The sequence below is a fragment of the Gymnodraco acuticeps genome, unplaced genomic scaffold (genome assembly GCF_902827175.1).
Source record: "Gymnodraco acuticeps unplaced genomic scaffold, fGymAcu1.1, whole genome shotgun sequence".
NCBI classification, from domain to species: Eukaryota; Metazoa; Chordata; class Actinopteri; order Perciformes; family Bathydraconidae; genus Gymnodraco; species Gymnodraco acuticeps.
Genome location: NW_022990772.1, coordinates 1738068 through 1764209, shown reverse-complemented (window position 1 = coordinate 1764209; position 26142 = coordinate 1738068). Strand labels below are relative to the sequence as shown.

Sequence of the window (26142 nt, the reverse complement as noted above, 5' to 3'; positions counted from 1 at the left end):
TACTTCGACCAATTGAAAACTGAGTTTATTCCTGCTCAACCAATAGGATTCTCAGGATTTCCAACAGAGGCGGTCGTTCTGAGAAACAGTGCGTATCGGGTTAGGTTGTTAGAAAGTTAATGGCTGGGGGAAAGAGATCCTCCTCAACCCTCGCTTCGGGAGAGTTTCTGGATTCCCTGAAGTAAAATCACGCAAATATCCAAGAAGAAAGAGCCTGGACGGACGTTTACGTCAACAACTAGCTCGTGAACACACGTATTGTGAACAGAAGTATGCAGGATGCAGTAGCCGGGACGGCAATGCTGACGGACGGCTTCGAGGACGAGATTGACTCGGTGACTCCTCGCTCCCCAGTGGCAGGGATGGGGGTAGGAGCGACACCAGGAGGAGTCGGACTAGGGGGCATTGGGATTGGTGTAGGCGGAAAGAAAGTACGTTTATACGGCGAACCAGGTGGGCCTGCAGCAGAAAGACTGGATTTCAAACTGGCGGCCGCGGCCGTCCTCTCCTCGGGTCCAGGATCCGGCAGCGACGAAGACGAGGTTTCAGAGGTAGCTACGCTAAGCTAAGCTAGTTAGCTAAGCCTAACCAGAGAGCTAGGCAACATTCCTCTCCTAGCGCGGCTAGCTAGCGAGTTAGCTCGCAGTTGGCAACCACCCCCTCCCAGGCCGCTGAAATTACGTAAAATAAGCCAGCACTTTAACCAAACAACACCTCCTGTCAGTTCAGATGCTTATGGAGTGTTTAATGTCGATAATGTTTGGTGAAGCACAAGCAGCTGTTCACGCTGAGCGTCTGAAATGTTTTATTTATGCAGCGCAGGCTGTGACCACGGCCTAGTTCGGGTGGAAGCGACGGCGGCCTCGTTCGGTGCTGTCGTCTCGTAACACCCATCACAAGTTTGCAGCTCTACCAGCAGCTTTCCAGACACAGAAAATGGAAGATGCACGTTAACCCGGGGACCTAAACGACCAGCTAACTATCTGCCATTTCGTAGTTGTGGTGCAATTACGTCACTTTTCCAAATCATGTAAATTAACTCCGATCGTCCGTCAGCTAACTTTTTGATACGTATAGATTAAGCCCGTTCCTCTCGAAACTCGTTGACATTCTGACAGGAGGTCTTGACAAATAAACCAGGCAGGTATTTTCATCCTTCGCCTCTTTTGGTCGAATAGTTGCCACCACTGTCAACTTGATTTGCGTTGTCACATTTGAGAGCAGCTAGAGTTTATGTTGAGAGGTGTCCAACTTTCCATGTGCTGGCAGTCACACACGGGGACAGGTGTGATGGCATCTCCTCCTCAGCTACTCACGTAAACATGTAATACATTTACTCAGATGTATACATATTTGATAGAGAACACTTGTCGCTAAATGACACATTTGTCATGTCACGTTATTGTGAAAATGGGACAAAACATAATCAAGAAACATATCTTTTACATTTCTTGTCTAATGTGAGCTGACATGTTGAAGATGTTTTGATTTCTCAATCATGCTATTGTCAGGTAATCTTATTTACCACATCATAAGACTGCAGCAGACTCAGGAATGGAACTCAGGAACGACTGCTCGATACAAATCTGATTTGCACTAATGTATCAAAGGTCTCAGTTTAATTTCATTGTAATGGTAACTTAATATTCCTTGTCATCTAAACGACAATGCAGTAGTGACTGTCAGAAACATCATCAAGGGACTCCTTGATGATGTTTCTGACAGTCACTACTGCATTTTTGTTTGAGGAAAAAATGGGCACTGCTGTGCAATGCATATTATATTAATATATTACCGGAGGTATCTGAAACGCACTACAGCCATGACCGTAAACATGTCAGCTTATACCAATGTCAACATAGCCTGGTCATGTCTGTCTTAGCATCAGCTGTGTACAATGAGATGTCAAGTTGAGACAATTGCATCTTGGGCTGCTTAATTGAATCAAATGGCAAAGATGTGTCCTCTCTGTCCTGTTTCTTAGCTCACACAGCCTACCTTTGAAGTCTGAAAGGGGGCATTTGTTGTGGTGTTTTACTCCAGTGGAGAACTCACTGCTCTGGGCAGCAGCTAAAATCTGAGCCCCAGGATTAAGCAGATGCCATTCTAGGCCTTTCCAGCTCTGTGGATACAAACACTCTGGGAACTGTAGTTCATTAATAGTGGAGACTGATGTCCATTGTTGATTATAAAGGCCTTCGTAGAACTACATCCCCCATGGTTTGTGTGGCTCTGCCTGCCTATAGTATAGCTGAATACCTCCACATTGCTGAATTCTGACTTTTCCCCAACATTTGCTCTATGGGCCTGGCCCTAAAAGCCTGCTGCAGCTAGTCATAGACATGTGCTATTACGGTTTCAATTTGTTTTGCAAATTGTTGAATGATGTGAATGTCTGTAATGCAGTCCAAATCTTGTTGTTAATGTTTTAAAAGGTTACGTTGGTGCAAGGCTGAGTTAGTTCTAATGTCTGGTATTTGTCATGCTCAGTATACCTGGTTTACCTAACAGGATAAATGAGTGATTCAAATATTTATCCAAGATAATACAGTGTTTGTTAGTCGGTATGAATCTAACGGTGAATGTCATGTATTGTTGTAAATAGAAGTTAATATACTTAGGTACCAAGAGGATGCCCATCTAGATTAAAATCTACAAACCCTTTTTCCCAACAAAGTTTAATTTTAAGGCAGATCCTTATTGGTTGTTATGGATACATAATCAAAATGTGTCGCGAGTAATTTCCTGAACTACCTGCGGCGCATCTAAGAACTTGGCGAAGTCCTATCACTCTTTAATTCTGTAATGTTTAGCACACGTTTTAATTGTGATAGTGTTATTTATTGTCAGATGGAAAACATGTTGTTATTGTTTTATCTGTACATTTTACTCTACAGTGACATATGGGAGTATAGCTGTTATTTATACGGTAACAAAATAAGAATTGGGAATTGAATAATGAAACATTTTGTTGACTCGCTTGCTTTATTTTGAAGAATAAAATGATTTTAGTACATGATAGCTGACAGGGTCGAAGCTCAGGTATGATACTGCTGTTCTGGAGTTGGGCAGCTGAATCTCTCCATGTGTGCAGGCTTTTGAATTCCTGGCCTTTCTGCCCTTTTTATAGGGAGTGTGGTACCACTTCTTTTAAAAAGAATGGAAACAATAAGGAATGCAACATGATCCACGTACAAATGGTTTAACACTTTCCCATAAGTAATTCTCCTTCTCAGATACTGGTCAAGATTTAGACGGGTTAGAAACTAAACAGCTGTCAAGCGGCTAATGCTTTTTATTTGACCCTCCTCTCTGTACTTCTTGCAGGTGGAGTCATTCATTTTGGACCAGGAGGACCTTGATAACCCCATCATGAAGACGGCTTCAGAGTTGCTTTTATCCAGCGCCACAGACGGAGTAGATTTGAGGACGGTAGATCCAGAGACACAGGCTCGACTTGAAGCTCTACTGGAAGCTGCAGGTATGAATGCTTCGGCTCAACTTCATTCAGCTTAACTTGACACTTGTTCATTTGTAGTTGAGCAGTACCTCATTGGCCACACCTATTTTCATCCAACCATTTGTAATTTGTGTTTAAGTAAAACCACGCCTTTTGTGCCTCAGTCGCCCCCCCCCATCCCTTTCAATTCCCAACAATGGTTGAGGTCTTCGTTTGTATAAGGCCTCCAGCCGAAACGGCATACAAGGAACCTGCCTGTTCTGCTGGGGTCATATCAGAACCTAGTTGGAAAGTGATTTTGGTAAATTAGTTTGATTAGAACTTGTAACCCAGGTGTAAGAAGGTCTGTGTAGATTAATCTGTTAGCTGGGTGTCCTGCCCTCGTTTGGGCTTATGAACATTACCGGGCAGATTAACGCTGCAACGCGCTTGAGCCTGCACAGCATGCAGAGAGCCTGTGTTGAACGGCTAATGGCTAATCTCATTCTATTGCCCTTTCTCCCCGGCCAGAGGGAACAGAAGAGTTAGCAACTTGTGCTATCTGTCTGCTTAAGATCTGTCACAGCTGGCATAATAATAATTATAATAAAATGATATTTTCTAGGTGATTTGTGAGCTCTCTTTATAGTGTTTCTGTATAGTATTAGCAAGGAAAGAGTGTCTTTGTTTAACGGAGGTGGCAGGAAGAACTGGACTGCCGCTCTTCATTCCCTGTGAACAAAGTATCCAAATACCAAGCCTGTCGAGACAATCAGCGGTTCACCAAGCAGCTTTATATTGTATGAAGGTGTAGGAAAATATACATTAAATATCTTTAATTCCAATAGATTCTTGGGACAATGCTGAGTTCACGTATCTAGTCGGGTGTGCATAGTTGGGAAATAGGATTAAAAATAGAATAGATGACATCCTCATGAACATCTTTCAAAATAACATTGAATATAAACAAAAACTGTTTACTGTAAATATAATACAGCGGGAGCTAAAGCCCTTACATTTTCTGTTTGGGGATCCCTTGTTGTTCCATATTGGTGAATGATATCATGCAGGCATGCTTCTATGAGTGTGTATATTACATGTCCTGATATCAATTCAATATATTTCATATATTTTGTTAAATCTCAGCAGGCAAACTATGACATACTAACTCCAGTTTTCTTAGCTTTTAAAAGAAATGCAGGCAGGGTTTTTGTACAAACCAAAAACAATGATTTAAAACAATGACTTGGTGTTACTTAGTACTGTGATGATTGGTTGGATACAAATGAGCAGCATTTAGAACCACTCTTTAAGGAAAAAGAAAATCCAAACTGAAATATAATCAAATTAAACAAGTTATACACATACGAATAAGATTGATGTCTGCTATTTAACTTCAATGTAACTAAACAAGTTGAATGTTTTCCATAAGGAAGACTTTGTTATTACAACGGTTTAACCGCCCCAAAACAAATCAATGAAGTAAAAGTCGCTTGGTGAAAATAGTAAATCAACTTCAGACAGGTAATGGGAGTTGTCAATCTGATAAATGTGCGTGGTATACAACTGGCGTTTTTAACATCTATGTCTCTTAACTGTAGTTGAACTGTAGAGTCATAAAGTGAACTGGATGCGAAGTGATGCTTCTATATAGAAACGACTGCTGGCTGCTATAGAAGAAAATGGCAACAAATGTACCTAAAGATTGACCTAAGTGTTGTGGATATCCACCTGAATATCAAACATTCTTTTATCAGAAGTCATCTCACCCTTTTGAAGAAAACTACTGTCTTAATCAAGTTATCACATTAATTGCGCTGCAGTGTGCATTAAAATGTCGTAGTTATAGTGCTGACAGATTAAATGGTAACATCCTTGTACATTTGTATAGGGATTAGCTTGGAAATACAATTTTATCATCAGAAAGCTAAAAGCTATATATTCCCTTTATTCAAAGACATTATAACATTTGTATGATCTGAACAAAAACATTTGCTATACACATCTCTCACACCTCTCATAACTAGATAGAAGATGATGTTGTCAGAGTTTTAGGGGGAGTAGCAGCACAGGAGCAAGCGGTTATGGGTAAACACTGTGCAGCCCTTTCATCCTGGATTTGGACTTGATTCCATGGATACAGACACCTCTGTGCCCTGCTCTTATAGGCAAAGGTCGCTCTCACACAGATGCTTTTTGTGGCCATTACTCTGGAGCTAGCATCACAACCCTGTGCTAGAAAATGTTCAAAGTGAATTAGCATTAATGCTCACAGAGAGAAACTGAATAGGAGCAGAATTTAAAATAATCGTAAATATGTGTGTATATATATATATATATATATATATATATATATATACGTGGTGGTAAATCATAAAAAACGAATTTCACTTTATTCTTACACATTTACAAATACAACTATACATCTACACACAACCATGCATACGTTGTTTAAAAAGGCCAACAACCTAAATGAACTGCACAGACGCAAATAAGTACGGAAAAACCCCACAAACAAAAATCTATTTAGCAGACTATGCTATCTTTTTTATTTGAACTGGCATGTCATCTTTAATTCCTTTCTAGTGTGACACAATTGTTATACCGGAATATTTGCGTATGCCATTCTCAAACAAACATTGGCTAAACTTCTAACTAGCCACTTGGATAGAAATGTTTCTTTTAGATTGCATAGTGTTGGTGGTATAACGGTGTAGGCAGCTCGACAGTATGTCTATACAGTAACTTGTTTCAGTCTTGATCTCACTCACAGCTCAATGTCCAGTTTTCTTGGCTCAAGCAAGAAGGAATTCAACCTATATTGGTAAAGTTATTTTTATGATTCTTCGATATAGAAACAGTGGTTACAGAAATGTACAAATAGTCAGGAAAAGGTTAGAATAATGACTCTCCTCAATTGGTTTCTTTGGTTTCATCCAAGGTATTTACAATTTGTCAAACTGCGTTGTAAGCTTTGCTTGTTTTGGTTCAGGGAACTACTTGCACTGAGATAAACATGAAACATTCATGATCAACTTCCTTGACCTCTTACTTCCCTCGCCTTCGAGACTATTGCGAAATCCTAGTCTGACATCCGTGCTAAGTTTAGCTCCAGTTGCAGGGTTAGTGTTGAAAACACGGACCATAAGGACTAGAGCTCGCTGAGGCTGAAAAGTTCAAAGCCGACACTTTTTCTTTCTTCTCGTCTTTTTTCCTTCTTTTTTAACACGAGACTTTAAAACAGGCTGCTTTACAACATAAACACTCTAATGGTTTCATTAGTTGGTACTAGTCTTTGTTATGTCTTCTGAAAGAGATCTTTCAGTGTAGGGCAAAAGCAATTTTAGTGTTCCTCCTGCTTGCTCTTCCCCTTCGTTCTCCTCTTTGGCTTTTCTTCTTTTTCATGACACGCTCATAAACAAACACATTTTTCTCTCATATGGCATTTTGTTTTTCCACCAGCTGTGTTTTTCTCTCTTGACCACTGTCTCCAGTTTCTGTTTCTCTCACACTCACTGCCTCTTACCCATCTATAATTCACACAGAAGGAGACTTTTTTCTCTTCAACCATGTACATCCTATGTCTACTAGCATGACCTCCCTCACTTGTTCATTCTGGTCACAGATTTGATTATACCTGGACATTCCCGTAATATTCCAGCAGATTTTGTCCTGTATCATTTGACCCACCCATTCGAAGAGTCATGAATCATAGATGGTGTATCTTAAGTAGTGGAACAAATATTTTAAGCCATATTAACACAAATGCTTGTGTGTGTTTTCTGTGTGTGATTTTTTTTTTTTTTTTCTTTCTTTCTTTTTCCTCTTTGTGTATGCTGCTACTAACCCTGGATTGGATTGGCTGGACTGGACTTGCTTCTTCATCTGGTCCGGTGTGGTTGTGCTCCCCTGTGGTTTGCCTTGCCCTATGCACCTCTGCCCTTTTGGTGTTCGGCAGGCATCGGTAAACTGTCCACTGCCGATGGTAAAGCTTTTGCAGACCCCGAAGTGCTTCGGAGACTGACGTCATCTGTGAGCTGTGCCCTGGACGAAGCTGCAGCCGCCCTGACGCGCATGAGGGCCGAAAACACACTCAACGCCGGCCAAGCCGACAAGTATGTATCTCGCCCTTACTGACACTGGCACACGTCAGTTTTTCTTGCACACATAATCAAATTGTCATGCATTAATACATCCTTGTACAATACACATTTTTTTTGTTCTATTTTGAGTTGCCCATACAGTATGTAAATGTGTGTTTGTGCGTGTGTAAATGTGAGGCGTATGTGTCTTCACCTGTCACAGTGGCAGTAATTGTAGCAGTCTGGTTATTTTCAGCCGTAGTTTAGCAGAGGCGTGCTCAGATGGGGATGTCAATGCGGTGCGTAAATTGCTCGATGAGGGACGGAGCGTCAACGAACACACAGAAGAAGGGGAGAGCCTGCTGTGCCTCGCCTGCTCGGCTGGCTACTATGAACTTGCACAGGTATGTGAAACAAAGGGTAGACTGGGAAATGATTTAGCATAATAGTCATTTACATTTTTCTGATGTGCCTGCACACTGTAGTGATATTCAATACCATTCTTTTAACAATGAGGGCATTCAATTTGATAAAATATATACTTTATAAGGATATAACTTAGACTTTTGAATAGCAAAAAAACATTAAACAATACATTACACTTGTCTAATTATACAAACAATCAAAAGCCTCTGAGGTTGGTAACACATTCCAAATGGCTAACCCAAAAACAAACTACAATCTTCAAATAAAGATGTGTATCTAAACATTTATACATTTGATAACACCAAAGTAAACATCCTTCAAAGAAAATGATAATTAGTTGAATGTTGTGGTGAATCTTTCCTACTTTTTAACTAATATCATCGTTTCATCTTTCTTCCTTAGGTTTTGTTGGCCATGCATGCCAATGTGGAGGATCGGGGCATCAAGGGAGACGTAACGCCACTAATGGCTGCCGCCAGTGGAGGTTATGTGGACATCGTCAAACTACTTCTGGTCCACGGAGCAGATGTAAACGCACAGTCCTCCACAGGTAAAACCCCCTCTTCATTTCTCTTCATTTATGTATGTTTTCCTTTTAGATCTCCATCCTATGTGCTCATTAAACTCTCTGCTGTTTTCCAGGCAACACAGCTTTGACGTACGCATGTGCTGGTGGCTTCGTGGATGTGGTGAAGGTGCTACTCAAAGAGGGTGCTAACATTGAGGACCACAACGAGAACGGACACACACCTCTAATGGAGGCAGCCAGTGCCGGCCATGTAGAGGTGGCCAGGGTACTCTTGGAGTATGGCGCCGGCATCAACACACACTCCAATGAGTTCAAGGAGAGCGCTCTCACACTCGCCTGCTACAAAGGTCAGAACTCAAATATAGTCTGTCCTGGTGATTATCTTATTTTGGTTTCGTACCATTTACATGCTCGGGACTAATACTTTGCGGTAAAACTGTTAATTCAATGAATGATGTTTGTCCTCTGCAGGTCACTTGGATATGGTGCGTTTTCTGTTGGAGGCCGGAGCAGATCAGGAACATAAAACAGATGAGATGCACACGGCACTAATGGAGGCGTGCATGGTGAGCATCTGACCCAAACCCTTAACTAAATATTTTCTCCCTCAGGGTCAGGCCACGCTACCATTTGTTTTATATTTGCTTGTTTTTTGTTTGTTATTTTTAGAAATACAATTGTTTTTGTTACAATGATACCAAATGTAATGTAGGGGAAACGCCAACATAAATATGTAAAGCACAGGCTTTAGCATTATTTAATGTTTTATTGTAGGCTAGTCCTTTAAAATAATTGGCGAAGGGATATGCCCTCTTCTAAATAAATACATGGAACAAATGCTGTGGGGAAAGAAGATTTTCTAATATTCTTCTAAATACACACCTTGTAAGTAAGTGGCTTGTGAAGAATCTCGAGGTTCTGGGACTCGTTAAGCGCGACTTTATATTGGCTTAATATAAAGTGGTCCCATATATTCATTCAGGTGCTTATCTCTACATTCTCTGTGTGTCTCGCTGTCCCAGGACGGCCATGTGGAGGTGGCACGGCTGCTGTTGGACAGCGGTGCGCAGGTCAACATGCCAGCAGATTCCTTTGAGTCGCCCCTCACCCTCGCAGCCTGTGGAGGACATGTGGAGCTGGCAGCACTGCTCATAGAGAGGGGAGCCAACTTGGAGGAGGTGTGTAAAGAGGCGGGGCACCTAAACACCAGCCATGGTTCCCACGGCTCATGGAGACTTTGTGAATTTGAGAAAAACAAATCAAGTCCTCGGAAGCATTTAGAAATAGTGCAATAATGCTTGCATTTATATTTTGTGACTGATTGTATCCTCTCTCTTTTAAATTGCTGCCTGTGAGTTTCTGTAAAGCTTGCTAGTCTCATTATAATAATTCCCAGTGTTGTAACAGAAATTATCCTTGTTCTGTGTCTCAAACAACGCCGGGTTGGGTCCTTGAATTTGAGGGGAACTGGGTCTGGAAAGTCCTTAAAGTGTTTATAATTGATTTGAAAGAAGGTGTGAGAACCCTGAGCAACACAATTTAGGGGTTAAAAAACAGGAGTGGGTTCTATTGTCTTTATAGAGTAGGATCGATAAATATAAATGATGTAGCCATGGAGATTTGAGTGTGGGCAAGACATTGTACCGAATACTTGACCAGCTTTCTTCTCACCGAGGATACACAGAAGACGAGCTGCAGCACAGAGTAACCTTGCAGTGAGTCATACTGGTCTCTATTTGTCTTATTTGCGGATGCTTCTGTTTGTGTCCAGGTAAATGATGAAGGCTACACACCTCTGATGGAGGCGGCTAGAGAAGGCCATGAAGAGATGGTAGCACTGCTGCTGGCTCAAGGTAAGCAAGGGTCGCTTCTTCATTTCAGTGAATGGTACACTCCAGTCTCTTTTTATTTTGTGGTTTTTATCAGAAATAAGATCATTGAGAATGTCATCTCTGAAAGTTAATTCACATTTCTTTAGTCTTTTTTAAGAAAACATGCGCGTTAACACTTCATGAAAACAAATAAGTTGTTAATCACTAAACTGTTCTTTATCTGTCGTTCAGGCGCTAACATCAATGCCCAGACGGAGGAGACGCAGGAGACGGCTTTGACTCTAGCATGCTGCGGAGGTTTCTTGGAAGTAGCCGACTTCCTGATCAAGGCGGGCGCAGACATCGAGTTGGGTTGTTCCACACCTCTAATGGAGGCTGCACAGGAGGGCCATCTGGAGTTGGTGAAATACCTACTGGCTGCAGGTGAGCTAGAGGACATGATAGCAGCGGACCTAGGAGAACAAAGCCTTCAAAATGTGTGAGTTACACCGCTGTGCTTGAAATGCTAATCTCTTGGTTTTGTCATTTAGGGGCGAACGTTCATGCCACAACAGCAACGGGTGACACAGCTTTGACGTATGCGTGTGAGAACGGACACACTGACGTGGCGGATGTGCTGCTGCAGGCTGGAGCCAACTTGGTACGCCATCCTCCTAAACCCTCTTTGTAATGTAAAAACAGTATCTCAACAGATGTGTAATGTGTTTAGTGAGCACATCTATTATCTGAAGCTTTTAGTGTTACTGCAGTGTTTTTCTGCTGAGTCACATTTGTATAACATGACACCATAAAAGGTTACACTTGTACTTGTCTTCTCCAAGGCATGATCAGAACATTTCCTGTATGCCCTGAAGAAGACTGAACCAAAATGCTTCAAGGCTTTCAATTGTTGCAAATCAGTATTTTTTTTTTGGTTATGAATTATTGATCACAAAGCTAAGTACAAGTCTAACATCTCTTGTTTTGGTGTCACGATATGTGGATCTGATCCAAAGAGCACCTCCATTTTTTTTTTTTTGTATCCCCTGCATTTTTGAAGTAGCACATGTTTTGTTTAACTGGACTAAACCTAACTCTAACAAACACATCCTCACCTCTCTCTTCCAGGAACACGAGTCTGAAGGGGGGCGGACGCCCTTAATGAAGGCAGCGAGGGCAGGACATCTGTGTACAGTGCAGTTCCTTATCAGCAAAGGTGTGTTTCTGAATTTAAATATGCTCAAGACTTTTCCTTTTCCAATATAATTACATGAGATCAAAAGCTTGAAATATGTATTTTAAACTACGGATTTAATATTTGTAAAACAATATATGGAATATGTTTAATTCTGGAAAGGCTTTAATTTGTTTAGATTATGCACTTGACCTTTTGTAAGAGATGAGATACATGTAATGGATTTGTTGCTTTTTATTTACAGTACTTTTATTGGTGTATTTTCAAACTAAACATTTTACACAAATACCTGAGCCCTTCTTCATTTGCTAATGAGTTTGCTTTTGTGCATGTAACAATAAGACTTGTATGTCGTCCACAATGAGTTACTGAGATCTTGCCTCTTCTCTTACAGGTGCTAACGTGAACAGAGCTACAGCCAACAATGACCACACAGTGGTGTCGCTGGCCTGCGCTGGAGGACACCTTGCTGTGGTGGAGCTGCTGCTGGCACATGGGGCCGATCCTACACACAGACTCAAAGTAATGCACACACTCTGGATATAGATTAGACCAGTTTGATTTTGCAATATTTATGCACAATATAGAAACTTGTATATTTTTGTCTTTGGTAGGATGGTTCAACCATGTTGATAGAAGCTGCTAAGGGAGGCCACACGAATGTGGTGTCCTACCTGTTGGACTACCCCAACAACATCCTGTCTGTCCCAGCCCCCGACCTCTCCCAACTCACTCCCCCCTCGCAAGATGCCTCTCAGGTAAATAGAGGAGTAAATCACAATTTCTGTCAATGTTCTTATGAGGAATATATCTGTTTTTAGTTAAAGGCAATTCTTATAGTTGTTTTTGATTGTTTCAAACTAACATGTCCACTTTTGTCACAGGTTCCTCGTGTCCCATTCCAATCTCTCGCCATGGTAGTGCCCCCTCAGGAGCCAGACCGAGCCCCATCAAACATCGCCACACCCTCACCCGTCTCCAGCAAAGGTCATTATTATTGTCAAAGTCCTGTCTCCCAGTGAGTGTACTCACAAAATGGAGTTACAGACTTAATTTAGCCGCTTAGCAATCCAAATATTCGACTTATTGTTCTCTATTGTTCGAATCCAGGCGGGTCCAAACAGAGACAAGCGGCCCTTCAGCCAGGCGTCCCCAGCTCAGGCGGCCGGGGGCCTGAAGCTGAGCCTCTGCCGCCCTTCCACCTATGCCAGCCTCTAGAGTGCATTGTGGAGGAGACGGAGGGAAAGCTGAACGAGCTGGGCCAGAGAATCAGCGCCATCGAGAAGGCCCAGCTGCAGTCGCTAGAGCTCATTCAGGGGGAGCCGCTCACCAAAGACAAGATTGAGGAGCTGAAGAAGAGCAGAGAGGAGCAGGTATAATCCATCATCGGTTTAAGATCGTATCCCAATTTGAATATTGTTTTCTCGTTCTTTAAGTAAGATGAATGTTACCTTTAACAATCAAGTTCACATTTAAATGTTATTTACATGAAAAGCTTAAGTAAGATAGATGTTAACTTTTTACAAGCAAGTTAAGACTTAAATGCATAGCACCATATCAGAAGTTAGTCAACCACGGATGTGGCTGTTCCCCACTTAGGTGCAGAAGAAGAAGAAAATCCTGAAGGAGCTGCAGAAGGTGGAGCGACAGCTGCAGCTGAAAACACAGCAACAGTTCACCAAAGAGTACATGGAGGCGAAGGGTTTAAAGGAGGAGCAGGAGGCCGGACAGAGTCAGGGCCCGGGCCCCGGATCGTCTCCGGCCGGGCCCCTTCCCTGCGCAGGGGCACAAGTTCACACCAGCTCTGACACGGATGAAGAGGCTAACAGAGATGGGGAGCAAGACGAGCAGCCAGGAGAGGAAGGGGAAGAGGTGAAACCTTCAGTCATTTTGTTTGTTGGTTTGTTAATCATTATGATGCTAATTCTGACTCCCAAAGCAGTTTATTTACACGAGAGACTCCTATACTGTTTTAGGAAGAGGACGAAGACGACGAAGACGAGGGCTCAGAGGACGAAGCGGACGGAGAAGAAGACGATTACCCCAAGCTTCCACAGGTGGGCACAATCCTCTACAGGGATGGGCCTCAGCCACCACAGCAGCCTCCTCTGCCCCCCTCGCCGCAGGCCCAGCCCCAGCCCCCCCCTCTGCCTCTGCAGACCGCCTTCGTCCCCATCCAGCCGCTACCGGACTACAACCCTGCGGACTACCCGGGAAGCACCAGCCCAGAGCTGCAGAGGGTACTGGTGGGGCAGCAGATGCTGGGCCAGCAGCAACAGGGTCAACAGTTGGGAGGGCTAGGCCCAGGGATGATCCCTCAGCAGGCCCCGGATGGGCTCATGGTAGCCACACCTGCACAGACGCTCACAGACACGCTGGACGACATCATGGCGGGTAAGTGCATTCCTGTTAACAGGTGACATGAGTTGACTCTCGAAGTGTCTTCCAAATCCCTCATCTGTATGTCACTATAACTTTTACCTTTTTGTTTTTTGTTGCAGCTGTGAGCAGTCGTGTGCCCATGCTGAACACTACAACCTCGCCCACCCCCCTGTCCCAGCCACCCACACAGATGCCCTCAAACATCTCCTCGCCCCCGTCAGTCCTGCCCCTCTACCCCTCTGTCGACATCGATGCACATGTAAGACACGATGCCAAATTTGACTCGACAAAGCTCTTGATGTTGACATTGCAGTGAGAACATGTATGTACAAACAGTCCTCTAGCCCAGTTAAGAGTTTTTACTTTCCCCGCAGACGGAGAGCAACCATGACACAGCGCTGACGCTGGCGTGTGCAGGAGGACACGAGGAACTCGTATCTGTCCTCATTGCACGGGGAGCCAACATTGAGCACCGGGACAAAAAAGGTATGAAAGCCTCATAATAAAAATTACAGGGGTATGAGTAGGAATTAAATTCATGCATTAAGAAATCGACAATTTCTCATATTGTTTGTTCTCGACAGGTTTTACTCCTCTGATCCTGGCTGCCACTGCTGGACACGTAGGAGTAGTGGAGGTGCTTCTGGATAAAGGGGGTGACATTGAGGCTCAGTCAGAGAGAACCAAAGACACGCCCCTCTCCCTCGCCTGCTCTGGGGGACGCCAGGAGGTAAACCCTTTGTCTTTCAGTAAACCTTTACAATAGTGACGTTTCCTGTTCATCTTTTTCCCCTGGCTCTAACTATAAAACTGTCATTGGTGTTGGTCAGGTGGTGGAGTTGCTGCTGCTGCGGGGAGCCAATAAGGAACACCGCAATGTTTCCGACTACACGCCTCTTAGCCTGGCAGCCTCTGGGGGTTACGTCAACATCATCAAGATACTCCTCAATGCTGGAGCTGAGATAAACTCCAGGTGAGCGACAGGAACCATGGCATTAGATTTGTTATCAGTATAAACTCTTAAAATTAGGGCTGTCAAACGATTAACATTTTTAATCAGATTAATCACAGCTTAAAAATTAATTAATCATGATTAATCACCATTCGAACTATGTCCAAAATATGTAATTTCTTTATGTATATTGTTGTGGGAATGGAAAGATAAATGAAAGAAGGCGGATATATCCATTTAACATGTTTATTGTAACATTTTTCTGTGTGTCAAAATGAAAGAGAGCACCCATCAATCATCAAACCGTGGGGTCTTAATTCATTACGTGTTGATTTCTATCAACGGGGGAGTACTTCAGGAAAGTCGACGGGGGGGGGCGGCTAGTGGAGTACTTCGTGACCACAGAGCGTGAACGTTGTGATCAGCTGTTTTAGCGCAGTTCTCCAGTGAAGGGGGGGAGTCTCCCTCCGCAGGTTAGCGTAGTTTTGGCACAATCCCGTTGTACAGACCGACGTTAACAGCAGCCCTGTCTGTGCACACGGAGACCGACTCTGTCGTCCGGTGATCTAACCGCCTTCTGGAAAAGCTTCACAAGTACGTCGGTACGCAAATGCGCTTTGTGACACAAGTGACGGTACGCATTTCAGATTACGCACATAACCTGCGTACCAGTTATGTGCACCCCTGTACTACAGCAAAAGTATTCTCCGTCGGGACTTCCTGCAACAACACCACGCCGTTATCAAAGATGTTCTATTGAGAAGACGATCACTACGTGACAAAAGTTTTCAAAACCGTTTCTGGTCTTCGGTATTTCCAGACAAGTGGCTACTGAAATCAATCTTACTAACTGCTGTCTGTGCAATTTACTCGTCGCGAGTTGGCAGACTTTATTTTGCTTACTTTAACATCATTTTTCTTACTTTAACATCATTTTTCATGGTGGGGCTAAGCCATTTCTTGGTATGGGTGTAGCCTACCCCAGCCATACCCTGGCGCTGCCACTGGTGGCACGTATGGGGCGGGCCATTCTGCATGCGTTAAATGGGTTAAATATTTTAATGCAATTAATTCAAAAAATTAATTACCGCCGTTAACGCGATAATTTTGACATCATTACTTAAAATGTAATCTAAATGTGAACAAATGATATGTTCCTGGAAGTGAACGCGAAGCACTTTCCCCAGCTCTGTAAAATGTTCCTTTGGGTTTCAGCCACACCTAGAAGTAAAACCATAGTGATTAACCAAGTTATAAATCAGGAGTGTGGAAAGAAACTAACTTACAAACCAAGGCTTTCTAGCATCTGCTACTTTGATAAAATGCCGATCTGTAAAAAGTCCAGTTGCTAAACTACAGTAAAACATTAATATATACTGAAACTTAGACCCAAGAATAGAAAGAAATGTCTGCTTTTGGCACATTACAAAGTTTTGTTGGTACTTGGTCTCTTAATTATTTGTTTATTCACTTTCTCCCCAGGACTGGCAGTAAGTTGGGAATCTCTCCTCTGATGCTGGCGGCCATGAACGGTCATGTACCAGCGGTGAAGCTGTTGCTAGATATGGGCTCGGACATCAATGCCCAGATCGAAACCAACAGAAACACGGCTCTGACCCTCGCCTGCTTCCAGGGGCGGGCTGAGGTCGTCAGTCTGCTGCTCGATCGCAAAGCCAATGTGGAGCATCGCGCTAAGGTAAGGGGTCCGGATCACATCAACCAAGTTCCAGACCTGACTATTGCGTATGTAATCATCCTACACTGGCTGAACACACGATTCAGGTTGCCATCTTGCTTAGTAACATTTCCCTTCCCATGCAGACCGGTCTTACTCCTTTGATGGAGGCGGCCTCAGGAGGTTATGCAGAAGTGGGTCGAGTGCTTCTGGACAAAGGCGCCGACGTCAACGCTCCCCCTGTCCCCTCATCCCGAGACACTGCCCTCACTATTGCTGCTGACAAGGGCCACTACAAGTTTTGTGAGCTGCTTATCAACAGGTGAGTGCTTCGTTACAGGACCACTTTATCATCTTCTTTTAACAATATTATCGCCAGTCTCTTTTGATCTGTTAGATGGAAAAGCTGGGAAATGGGCTATCATTTTCCTATTGTGAGTTAACACAGTGCAGGTTATTGGCTGGTCTTTATTGAACTACAGATGGTCCTTTTGTCACATCATGTTGATGAGATAAAGGCTAACTTACTTTGAGGATTTAACAGGCTTCACCTCAAGAATTATCAACATGTTGCCACCTGCCTTTTCTTACCTTTAAGCTGCTATCCCTTTCATGTGAGGCCAACGTCTCTTCCTGTATTTGTAGGGGAGCCCATATCGATGTACGAAACAAGAAAGGGAACACCCCCCTGTGGCTGGCGGCAAATGGTGGTCATTTTGATGTGGTTCAGCTCTTGGTGCATGCCAGTGCTGATGTGGATGCGGCCGACAACCGCAAGATTACTCCACTCATGGCGGCTTTTCGCAAGGTGCAGATTGAACCCAAACCCTGATTGTTAGTGTGTCATTATACACTTCGGCAAGCTTTGGTTACTAATCATTTTACCTATCATTTCAGGGTCACGTGAAGGTGGTGCAGTATCTTGTAAAGGAAGTCAATCAATTCCCATCAGATATCGAGTGCATGAGATACATCGCTACCATCGCTGACAAGGTAGGTTGATTTTATTTTTAAGTCATTGGTCTCCTCTATATAATTCACAGATCAGACGAAGATGTTAGCAGAGCTTTAACTCCAGCGTTGGTTTCCTGTTGTTGTAGGAGCTGTTGAAGAAATGCCACCAGTGCATGGAGACCATCGTTAAAGCCAAAGACCAGCAGGCAGCCGAGGCCAACAAGAACGCCAGCATCCTCCTCAAGGAGCTAGACTTGGAGAAGGTAATATCAGACCTCATGGCTGGTTTTCTAGTGGTTAAAGCATTCTGAATCGGCAGCACAGAGTAAATGAGCATAAAAATAACGTTTATAAAACTTCGACAGTCCCGAGAGGAGAGCAAGAAGCAAGCTCTGGCTGCTAAACGTGAGAAGCGTAAGGAGAAACGCAAGAAGAAGAAGGAGGAGCAGAAGAGGAAGATGGAGGAAGAGGAGGGGCAGAAAACTAAGGAAGACTTCTCTGAGATGCTGGAGCTAAAGGAAGATTCAGCTGATGGTAACTTTTTATGACTTTGCTGAAACAGGGTTATTATTTATGTTATTTATGGCATGGCGAAAACGGGTGCCAGGTGATTTATACATGTCAGTGTATTAAAAATGAAAATTGTATTTTGAAACAATGTTAAACTGACTTGCATTAACCTTTAGGTATTTATAATCCTCCAGACTTGCCTTTTCAGTTTTCTAATATTGTATTATAATTATTTTTTGTTAATGTGCCTGTTTGCTTTTATCCCCCGCAGAAGAAGATGTTCCTATTGAGCCCCCGAGTGCAACCACCACCACCACCATTGGAATATCCGCCACCTCCACCACTTTCACTACAGCTTTTGGTAAGAAGCGAGCAAGTGTGGCCACCACCCCGAGCACCAATCGCAAGAACAAAAAGAACAAGACCAAGGACTCGCCCAATGAACCAATCATATTACAGGATCCACAGGTGAGCACCATCATGTCTTTGTTGATTTGTAATGTGCTTAATGTGCACATTGTTGCTTTTATCTACGAAGAAACACTATTTGATGAGGTCTCTTGTTTGTTTTCTCCCTCTAGGTTGCACTAGCACAGCACAAGGCGGACAAGAACAAGATCCACGGCGAGCACCGGGGTGGGGGGGGGCGGAGTGACGGGCGGCAACAGCGATTCGGACCCATTGGATAGCACCGACTGTGCTAGTGAGAGCAGCAGCAGTGGGGGCAAAAGTCAGGAGCTCAACTACCTCCCTGATCTCACCTCCTCCGCCTCCTCCTCTTCCTCCTCCTCCTCATCCTCCTCATCAGTCCCCTCCTCAGGAGCAGCCCAGAGCCTCCTGCGCGGCCTGGAGAAGAGACACTGTCCTCAGCCGCAGACTGACGCCAAGGTGGAAAACAAGGTCACAGTCTCTATCTCAAAACCAACGCAAAAGTGAGTCCCTAACGAAGCCGAGCGTATATATCATCTAAATTACAAATATTCTGAATACAACCTTTATCTGATTTCAAAACATTTTCAACAGTCAACCAACATGAATCATTGTTTTTCTTATTGCCCGTGTTGTCACAGAGCTCTGGACACGAGCGACTCCACCTCACACTCCTTACCCTCTCCATTCAAGACCATGGCTCTACCCGTCACCTCACCCATCAGTAAGCTCAGTCTCACAAGCCCCAAAAGAGGCCAGAAGAGAGAAGAAGGTTGGAAGGAAGTGGTCCGAAGGTCAGTTGTTAGCATCATTTCATCATTTCGCTTTGCAACTTTTTACAGGCTTTTTATCGACATGATTCCTTTTTTTAGAGAACAATGCTTCTTAAAATTCAGCATTGAGATGACTATCATTAGTGTCTGCCTGTATAGACTCACAAGAAATACAATTTCCCTGCTTATTTTACAGATCAAAGAAGCTGTCTGTGCCAGCCTCTGTTGTGTCTCGGATCATGGGTCGAGGCGGCTGCAACATCACAGCTATCCAGGACGTGACAGGAGCTCACATTGACGTAGACAAACAGAAGGACAAGAACGGGGAGAGGATGATCACCATAAGGTAAAGATGTGGCCCTCTGGTGGACCCTGAGCAGCACTGCAGCTGAAGTATAACAGTTTCATAATCTTAGCCCCTTCTGGATGATGTTATTTATTCAAACTGGGCAGGTCCTTAAGTCCTTACTCTTTTTTTGCATCAATGTTTCACACAGGTAGTCCTTGGTAGATGTGGTGCCTGCACCTTGGTCCACCATTGTTATGGTGAAAACAGTAAACCTGCACATCTGCTATTGCTAGTACACGGCTCAAGAAAATTCCCATGCACTGAGAAACTAGTTTCAAGATAAGAAGGCTTTCACACCAAGTACTTTGCTGTACTTAGTTCCCAGCACTTAGTACCCCCATGGAACTAAGAGCAGATCGTGTTCACACCGGAATAAGTCCCTGAGGGAAGATTACGCAAATGAAGCCGCTGACATCACTTCTTCTTCTTCTGCTTTGGGTTTACTGGCAGGCCGCAAACCACTTCACGGCGTATACTGCCACCCGGAGTCCCCGGCCGGAAGTCCCCGGAGTTGGGGACTGGCTTCAGTAGAAGCTGCTGGGAGTCCCAGCAGCTTCTACTGAAGCCTTCCGAGTAAATCGCCAGAACGCCGACACCTCCTCATCTCCACCGCTCCCATGTTTTATTTTGTGTTGCCATAAATTAGTCTCTCTGCGTTTCTGCGCTGGGCTAATGCTAATGCCAGCAAATACAATGGCGGCATCACAAAACTTTTCAGAGTTATACGGGCCGTGGTTTGCAATCCGCCCAGCCAATCAGAAATTGGAACCTTTTTCTCCCCAGGGAAGTACCTGGGAAGACTGAAAATGGGGGAAAAGTTCTCATGAACTAAGTTCTCTTTTTGGTGTGAACGCAAAATCCCAGGAACTAAAGGGGAAAAGTACGGGGAAACGTACTCCGGTGTGAAAGCTTCTATTTCGACTTTTCACACCAGCAGTGACTTATACTGCTTTGGATAAATGTTTTTGTTCATTAGTCCAATACAATAAACTGCAAACCTACCTACTATACTTAGGTATACTTCATACTTCAATGCCTTCTTGGCCGTGCTCTGGTCTGTCACAAAACTTTATCAGACTGAATTATGTCATCACTTTTGTTCTGTTACACTTTGTAATATTAGGGTTTTGGTTTTTCAGAGGAGGGACTGAGTCTACAAGGTATGCAGTCCAGCTGATAAATGCTCTAATCCAGGATCCAGCTAAAGAGCTTGAGGATCTGATCCCCCGGAATCACATCCGAGCCCCAGGCTCCAAAACAACCTCGGCTTCCTTCCCCAGTACAACAGGGGCCGTCAGCGGCTCCAGCGCTGGGCCCAAGGCCCTGAGCTCGTTGGTCACCTCTCCAGGCGTCTCGTTCCAGCCCTCTTCATCCTCATCTTCACCCTCCTCTCAGGCTGGGGGAAAGATTGGGAAGGGGCTGTCATCAAATGTCAGACAGCCCTTCCCTGTGTCTCTGCCCTTGGCATACGCTCACCCTCAGCTGGCTCTCCTGGCTGCGCAGACCATGCACCAGATCAGACACCCTCGTCTACCCATGGCTCAGTTTGGTGGCACCTTCTCTCCCGCTGCCAGCACCTGGGGACCCTTCCCTGTGCGTCCCGTGAGCCCCGGCAGTGCTAACAGCTCCCCCAAGCACAATGGAGGAACCAACAGCACTGGAGGCCACGCCCGAGCCAACTTGACCCACAGTGAGCACGCAGCCAGCTCAATGGTGTCAGTTGCGCCCACCAACACCTCGACCAACAGTGCTCCCAACGCAGCAGCAACCTCGCCTCATACCCCAAATCCTACTCCTTACAATCCCCAGCCGAGCGTCCCCACTCCTTCCTCCGTCAGAAAAAAGCTCTTCGCCCTTGACCCCAAGCCCTCCGGTGCCCCCCCTGTGTCAGTTTCTGCCTCTTCTACTAGTGGCAGCAATGCAGTACGAGGCACAGGTTCTCCCGCACATCACAGTTCCACTACCCCTCACGCGAACGCCCCTCAGCATCCAGTCGGACCGATGTCCCAGCCCCCAATCCATTCAAATAAATCAGAACCCAGTGCCGTTGCCCCTGGAAAAGACAAGCCCTCTCTCTCTGCAGAGAACCTGGCTGTTAATGTCAGCGAGAGCCTCAACTCTATGGGTTTCTCTGCCCCCAGCATGGCTTTACCTTCCAAGCCAGAGCTTCGACAGCAGTTACCTCCTCCCCCCTCCTCTGCACCATCATCAGAGGCCCCACCACCGCTCCTCAACCCGCAGCCCGGCTCCCAACACGCCTCAGCACAGCCTACTGTCCTCTCACACAATGTTGCACACCCCAACAACACTGTACCCCACTTCTCAGCCCCTGCGCCCAGAGTCTCCCATCGTATGCAGCCACCAGGGCCTTACTACTCCCTTAATGAGCAGCAGCAGCAACATCAACAACAACAACAACAACATCAACAACAACAACAGCAGCAGCAGACGCAACAACAACAGCAGCAGCAGCAGCAGCAACAACAACAGCAATCTGTGTTCGTGCCCTTCAATGCTCAGCAAGAACCCCCAAAACAGACCCAAAATCAGACGTCCCAGCAGACCAATTTGCCTCCACAAGCGCAAAACCAGGCTCAAGCCCAGTCTCAAGGCTCCCTTCAGGTCTCTGCTAACATGGGCATGATGAACGGTTCCCAGATGCAGCATGTGGGCAATGCAGGCAAGCCTCAGCAGTTACCCCCCAACTTCGGTCATGCAGGTCTCTTCAACTTCAGCAGCATCTTTGATAACCAGGTGAGATAAAGTAACATTTATAGTATAAATATTTGATTGACAAATTGTTTTAATTATAGCTGCTCTTATTGAGTCTTTATATTACACGGATAACGTTTAAATACCTGAACAAACTACACAGACACTACAAATGTTTTGATCCGATTCTTGCTGTAGTGCTTCTGTAAGATCGATAACAACAAAAGCAACTTCTCAGTCGCCTTGTTATAAATTGTGCTCGCCATGCAGGTTTCAAACAATCAGGTGTGGGGTGCGTGCCACCTGCCGACTCGATCACCTCCAGAGCAGTCGTACTCGGCCCCACAGGCCTACATGAGCCAGATGGAGAATATGATGCCCCCGCCTCCTCCAGACAGCTCTAAAGCCCCTGGCTACCGCTCTGCCTCACAGAGGATGGTCAACAGCCCCATCGGTATGATTATTTTTCTAATTGATCATCCGGGTGATTTTTATTTAACTTGGTTAAATGCAATGTTTATATCTCTTTGGGATAGAAAAAACACTGCCTAATAATGAGCTGTGTCTTTGATGTGTGCCCCCACAGCGTTGACCAGCTATACCACCAATATCTCTGGTAGCCCTGTGTATCTGCACGGTCATACAGGAGTGGGCGCACCCTCATTCAGCAGACAGCACTTTTCCCCCCACCCATGGAGTGCATCCACATCAGGTACTAGGCTCCAATGCTTCTTGTTTTTGTTGTGTCTCTATAACTCAGGCTATTCAGCCTTCACTTATCCACAATTATTTAGACTTTTAAAATGTTTTCTTATATTGGCTTGTTTCTTTTGTAACCTTTTTTAAACCCATGAATGGCAATTTTACAGGCTTGTTTTCTTTTTCTTTTAAGAAGTGCTTTCCAATGTGCATATCTGAACTGCTCCTAACTATTTCTCCTTGAATTGTCTTCCCCTCCCCCCCCCCCCCCCCCCCCCCAAGGTGAATCTCCTGTGCCGCCTCCATCTACGGTGTCGTCATCTACCCTCTCAACCTCAGCTGTGCCCCCTCCCCCCCAGCCTAAGCCAGGCAACTCCTCCCAGCAGGACCGGAAAGTTCCCCCTCCCATCGGCACGGAGCGGCTGGCCAGGATCAGGCAGACGGGTTCTGTTAACCCCCCCCTGCTGACCACCAGCTACACGGCATCCGTTGGACAGGGAGGCATCTGGTCATTCGGGGTCGGCAGTGCTTCGGGTAAAAACAAATGCAAATGTTGTTCTGTTAGTTTGTTTACATTTTTGTTTGTTATAATAAGGACTATGGGGTAGGAAAATAATGTCAGAAGTGTGACATAAAGGGAAAGTTCACCCCAAAATCTAAAATACAATACTTATCTGTAGTGCTATCCATCAAACTACATTGTTTAAGGGCCGGCAGCCAATGAAATATGCACAACATCCATGAGTAGATGCACACATCCTTCTGCGCAGTGACACGTTTGGTATGTGTCGTGTAGTAGAAAGAAAGTAGTTAGCACATGAAACTGCTCACAACAAGGTCTGTGGATTATTTTGAGGGTCATGAGTTCTGGAAAGCGATATCGATGTTAAGTTTTCATTTGTTTCTGCTTTGATGACCACTACCATAGTGCCATTGAGATACATATGTCAGGAGAAAGCAGCCATCTGTATGGCTGATATCAACAACACTGCAACTCGCACCAAAACAATCTAGATTAAAACCAGTTTATCTTTTATGCTTTTTTGATTCTGGTGTAAACTTTCCAACCACTTGCTTCTCAGTTACGGTGCAATAGTAACTTATAATCAGTAATAATGTCAACCCTGTGTGTCTTACAGAGGCCATGTCTGGTTGGTCCCAGCCCCTGATGAGCAGCCACATGATGCACCCTCAGTTGCAGCAGGAGCAGTCCGCCTTCTCTCAGCACCAGCCCATGGAGCAGGACGACACCGGCATTGCAAACCCTGCGAATAACTACCACCAGGCTCAGCATCTGCCCAACAGCTACATGGACTTTCCTAAGGTAGGATTTATCAATAGCTCTGTAGACGATTTAACCCCTGTCCCTCCTATGTACTAATGATAGCCAATGACATATTGTTGTCTGTTCAGGGGATGCCTATGTCGATGTATGGAGGAACCATGCTGCCCCCTCATCCTCCCATGGCAGAGGGGCCAGGGGGGCCGATGTACAATGGTTTGCACGCTGGTGATCCCGCATGGAGCCCCATCATCAAAGTGGTCCCAAACAATGCGGATAACTCTGACCCACAGCAGCAGGTAAAGTCCTCTTTTGTTACACCCCTGCCAACTAATCATATTCTTAGTTAGACTTTCAATCCTGTATTTCTGCTTTCAGTCATGAGTATATTATTTGATGCAGTCTTTCTAACATATACCCTGTGTTGGTCCTCTCTCCCCTCAGGTGTGGCCTGGTACCTGGGCACCTCATGTCGGCAACGTGCACCTGAACCACGTCAACTAGAGAGCGTCCACAGCAATCAAACGCACACAGCATGACCCACAGCGCTAACCTGAAATATCAACTGACGAATATGACCGAATAAGACGATGACAAAAAAGAAAAACGTACATGTTAACTTTAGTAGAGACCTGAGAGTGCAGAGCAGAGGTTGAAGAATTGGAAGTTCTCATGACACCATTCTTTAATGTTCCTATCTCAAACAAATAAAGAGGAAATTGGGCGAAAATTGTTATCAGTGTCCTGATGATGCAAACAACATGCGCGATCACCTGTTTAACAGGATCCATTCTCTGCGTAGTTTAGCGATTTTGACTTAAACCCACATACACCGTTCTTGGGCTGCAGGGGGCTCAACATGAAGTAGCTATTTAAACTTGGCCCAGAACTAGATGATGATTACCTAAAGAGAAAGAGAAATCAGAACCTTTTAGAGTGGTAAATACATGTATAATTGTTTACATACTAAAAAGGGTTAAAATGAGAGTAAATTTCATGTCGTATAGTGGCTCTACTTTATGTAGCCTGTATTAATGTGAAATATTTACCTTAATATTCAATAAAAACATTGAAAAGTATTTGTGTTCTTTCTTATGAAACATACTTTTCTTTACTACTACGTCTCTACTATTCTTTCCTGTTGTGACATTAGACTTTTTCACAGCTGGAGTCCTTGTGCAATCTTGAGACCTTCCTTTATGGTTGCAAATTTGCCTTCAATTAATTAATTAGACAAAAATGTTTAACATAAATGACTAATTTACTTGTATAGATGTTTAGTTGAGGGCTTGCCCCTCAAGCCCAATAATACACGAGTAGGATACACCTGTTCAATCTGGCGTTAGACCAACCAGCTGGACATCTTCCATTGGTCTATCTGCAGCCGGAAGAGACGAGTGAGCAGGGACATACATTTTTGAATAAAAATGATTTTTAATGATTTTGGTTCTTTCTTTTTAGAAATATTCAATAATTTCACTGTTGTGAAGTGCTACCCCTCCCACATCAATGGTCTCAACCAAAACACGTAATGTAAAGAAATATGCTTTTGAATAGGTTTAGTGATTTTTATTTTTGTAAAATATGTAATACCTTCACTATTATACACAGGGGTGCACATAACTTTTTGAGTGAGTTACTCAGATGAGTACCAGGAGACAGCGTTTGGTACTCACCTCACACGAAGCGTGGTCCTCCTCAGTGTCTCCTTCGCTGTCCTCTATTTACACTTCTTGCATGCTAAATGATGATGAAGATGCACCTCCCTGTCTCTTTTTAAGCCTTCAATTTGCTTTCTCCAAAACTTGCATTTCCTGAGGCCAAGTTGGAAGATCAAATACTAAGAAATGATCACATGACTTGAAGTCATATCTGATTTCAGATGTGGGAAGTTACTAAGTACACTTCTTCAAGTACTCTACTTAAGTACAATTTTGAGATAT

General features: G+C 44.3%; 1 protein-coding gene across 1 annotated transcript; it reads left to right on the top strand.

The window, feature by feature from the left end:
- The first annotated feature begins 272 nt into the window (after positions 1-272).
- ankhd1 (ankyrin repeat and KH domain containing 1) lies at positions 273-25278 on the top strand. Its single transcript, XM_034232549.1, is given in 40 exon segments — positions 273-551; positions 3328-3481; positions 7398-7554; positions 7778-7925; positions 8350-8497; positions 8590-8823; positions 8948-9042; positions 9499-9654; positions 10248-10329; positions 10540-10731; positions 10839-10948; positions 11416-11503; positions 11877-12004; positions 12097-12240; positions 12367-12469; positions 12593-12855; positions 13082-13354; positions 13459-13876; positions 13984-14123; positions 14239-14350; positions 14449-14594; positions 14695-14837; positions 16299-16512; positions 16638-16813; positions 17137-17299; positions 17389-17484; positions 17592-17708; positions 17811-17979; positions 18227-18423; positions 18537-18593; positions 18595-18887; positions 19026-19178; positions 19354-19503; positions 20646-22260; positions 22489-22672; positions 22805-22930; positions 23200-23451; positions 24057-24241; positions 24331-24498; positions 24644-25278. Coding segments are annotated over 40 exon segments (8088 nt in total). The 3' UTR covers positions 24704-25278.
- Positions 25279-26142: the final 864 nt, after the last annotated feature.